Below are 2,488 nucleotides of genomic sequence, written 5' to 3'. Positions count from 1 at the left end.
GCCGGGGAGGCCTGGACTTGAGCCTGGCCTGTCCTGCCTTCTGCACACTTCCACTGGTGTCCTCGTGGGGGGCAGCCCTGCTGTCAGTCTGCATCAGACGAGGCAGGCAGCCTCTGTGGGATTTCAGGGTCTAGGAGATCGGGTCGGCCCACCTGGGATGGCCCCTGGCCCACAGTGTCCCCTGTGCACTCAGTCCTGAGTCAGTGAGGGTGAGGGTGAGTACCTGAGGACAGGGAGGTGCTGGTTCCTAAAGTGGGGGGCTTCGGCTGAGAGGTTCCTGGCTGCGGGGTCTGTGTTGAGCCCCCACCAGGTGTGGATGGTTGGGGGGAGGTGCTGGTTCCTAAAGTGGGGGGCTTCGGTTGAGAGGTTCCTGGCTGCGGGGTCTGTGTTGAGCCCCCACCAGGTGTGGATGGTTGGGGGGAGGTGCTGGTTCCTAAAGTGGGGGGCTTCGGTTGAGAGGTTCCTGGCTGCGGGGTCTGTGTTGAGCCCCCACCAGGTGTGGATGGTTGGGGGGAGGTGCTGGTTCCTAAAGTGGGGGGCTTCGGTTGAGAGGTTCCTGGCTGCGGGGTCTGTGTTGAGCCCCCACCAGGTGTGGATGGTTGGGGGGAGGTGCTGGTTCCTAAAGTGGGGGGCTTCGGTTGAGAGGTTCCTGGCTGCGGGGTCTGTGTTGAGCCCCCACCAGGTGTGGATGGTTGGGGGGAGGTGCTGGTTCCTCCTTGGGGGGGGCCCACGGGTGTGGACAAGCCAGGAGGCGGGCCAGCAGTCCCCCCAGAGGTGGTGGAGGGCGCCTGAGAGGGTCCAGGGGCTGAAGTGGAGCTGCTGGGTGGCCGAGGTGTTCCTCCAGTGTCCGGAGACGTGGAGGGACCTAGAGGCCGGGACAGTACCTGGGCTTGCCTCTGCCCCGTGTCCCTGCCCTGGGAAGGAGCCACCCACCCGGCAGACCCCACGGGGGCTCCCTGGGACCCCCAGAGACCAACCTGGGGGCTGCTCCTGTGCTGAGACTCGTATCTCAGCAACGGTGGTCGCTGTGCCCAGAGTCATCGTGTTCTTGGCTTCAACCTGAGGCAGGAAAGGGGCTCGTCCCTTCCAGGGTCCTCTTTGGCCACCCCCCAGGAGAGGCCTGGCCCCCTGCCCTGCACCTCTGCGTAGAAGACCCCCTCCTGCATCAGCTCGACTGCCGTCAGCACGGCCTCGCCAGCCATCTGGAAGTCTGAGTGGTTGGTGATCCGGTATGTGATGGCTGAGGTGAGGTCCTGGGCACAATGCTCATGAGTTCTGGGCTGAGGCTGTCCCTGGCCTCCCAAACCGCCCCACAGAGGGGGTGCCCGGCAGACTCAGGGGCCAGCGGGAAGCTGTGGGGTCCCTGGGCAGCCCTTCGAGGGGCTCCTCACCGGGAACTCTGGGTCCTGAGCCTGGATCCTCAGAGGCTGCGAGGGGTTGGCTGCATCCTGGACGGCCACACCCACCCCAGAGCCGAGCGCCACAAGGCCACGGTACAGGCTCTGGGGGAAGCGGAGCAGGCTCCCGTTCCCGGCCTCCACGGTGACCTGGGTCACCGAGTAGCGGGCGTGGTCGGCCTGCTCTCCCTGGGGACAGCGAGGAGGCAGCAGTGACCGGCAAGTCCTTGAAGGTCTGGCTGCTGCTGCGGATGGGGGCTTGGGAAGGGTGGGCGGGGACCTGGCTGGGGACTCCTGCCGGCCACCCCATGCTCACGCCTACCTTCACCAGCAGGACGAAGGTCTTGGGGCTGGGGACACTCCTGGCCATGGTTAGGTTGCCCGAGTCTGGGTCGATGGCAAATATGCTGTCCTCGTTTCCTGGAGGAGAGGTGGGTGCGTCCGGCCTTGGCCCCTCCTGAGGTCCAGGTCCCGGCTGGCTCAGCCAAGGCGGGGGTGGGGGGGGCCCAGGCGTGCTGGCAGGCCCGGCCCTCACTCACCCTGCACGATGCTGTAGATGATGCGCTGGTTGATGGCCCGGTCCCCGTCCTCGGCGTAGATGGGCCCTGGACTCAGGACGAGGGGCGAGGGCTGCAGGGGTGGCAGAGGGAGGGGACATTGTGGGTCTCGGCTCGCCCCCCTCCGCCCCTCCCTATCTGACATGCAGTGACGGAGCCCCCGACTCAGCGCCAACAGGTGGCCGGTCCCCGCCTGCCCGGCTCACGCCTGCTGGCCCAGGACCATGACCCATATTCCTTTGCATCTTGGGTCACTTTGTCTAAAGACATTCTGACCAGTCCGAGCAATGCTTGTCACCACCGGTAAGGAGACCTTTGGGGAGGGAGAGACTTCACAGGGCACCGGGCAGCCCCAGCCCGGGCCCTACCTGCCCCCGCCCTGTGCCTTGGTGCTGCGAGGCGCTGCTGGGAAGAGGAGTGAGGTCCCCGGAGCAGCAGCACGGCCCAGGGCCTCCTGGTCTGTCCACGCACACTGCGGTCAGCCTGCTCCCCTCCCACCGTGCAGCCTGGGGGGACTAGCTGACAAGGAATGCC

At 66.4% G+C, this 2,488-nt stretch overlaps 1 protein-coding gene across 1 annotated transcript in view; it reads right to left on the bottom strand.

The window, feature by feature from the left end:
- The window catches only part of CDHR5 (cadherin related family member 5), a gene marked incomplete at its 3' end in the record, with an annotated part of 11,542 nt that overhangs the window by 4,173 nt on the left and 4,881 nt on the right, over nt 1-2,488 (bottom strand). Inside the window, 6 exon segments of the mRNA XM_014582503.1 lie at nt 224-865; nt 978-1,059; nt 1,140-1,253; nt 1,392-1,586; nt 1,720-1,817; nt 1,937-2,027. Coding sequence (XP_014437989.1) covers nt 224-865; nt 978-1,059; nt 1,140-1,253; nt 1,392-1,586; nt 1,720-1,817; nt 1,937-2,027 — 1,222 coding nt within the window.

This window comes from Tupaia chinensis, unplaced genomic scaffold, assembly GCF_000334495.1.
Source record: "Tupaia chinensis unplaced genomic scaffold, TupChi_1.0 Scaffold143624_1, whole genome shotgun sequence".
In the NCBI taxonomy this organism is placed as follows: domain Eukaryota; kingdom Metazoa; phylum Chordata; class Mammalia; order Scandentia; family Tupaiidae; genus Tupaia; species Tupaia belangeri.
The sequence above is the reverse complement of the archived record's forward strand: the minus strand, read 5'-3'. Positions and strand labels throughout refer to the sequence as shown.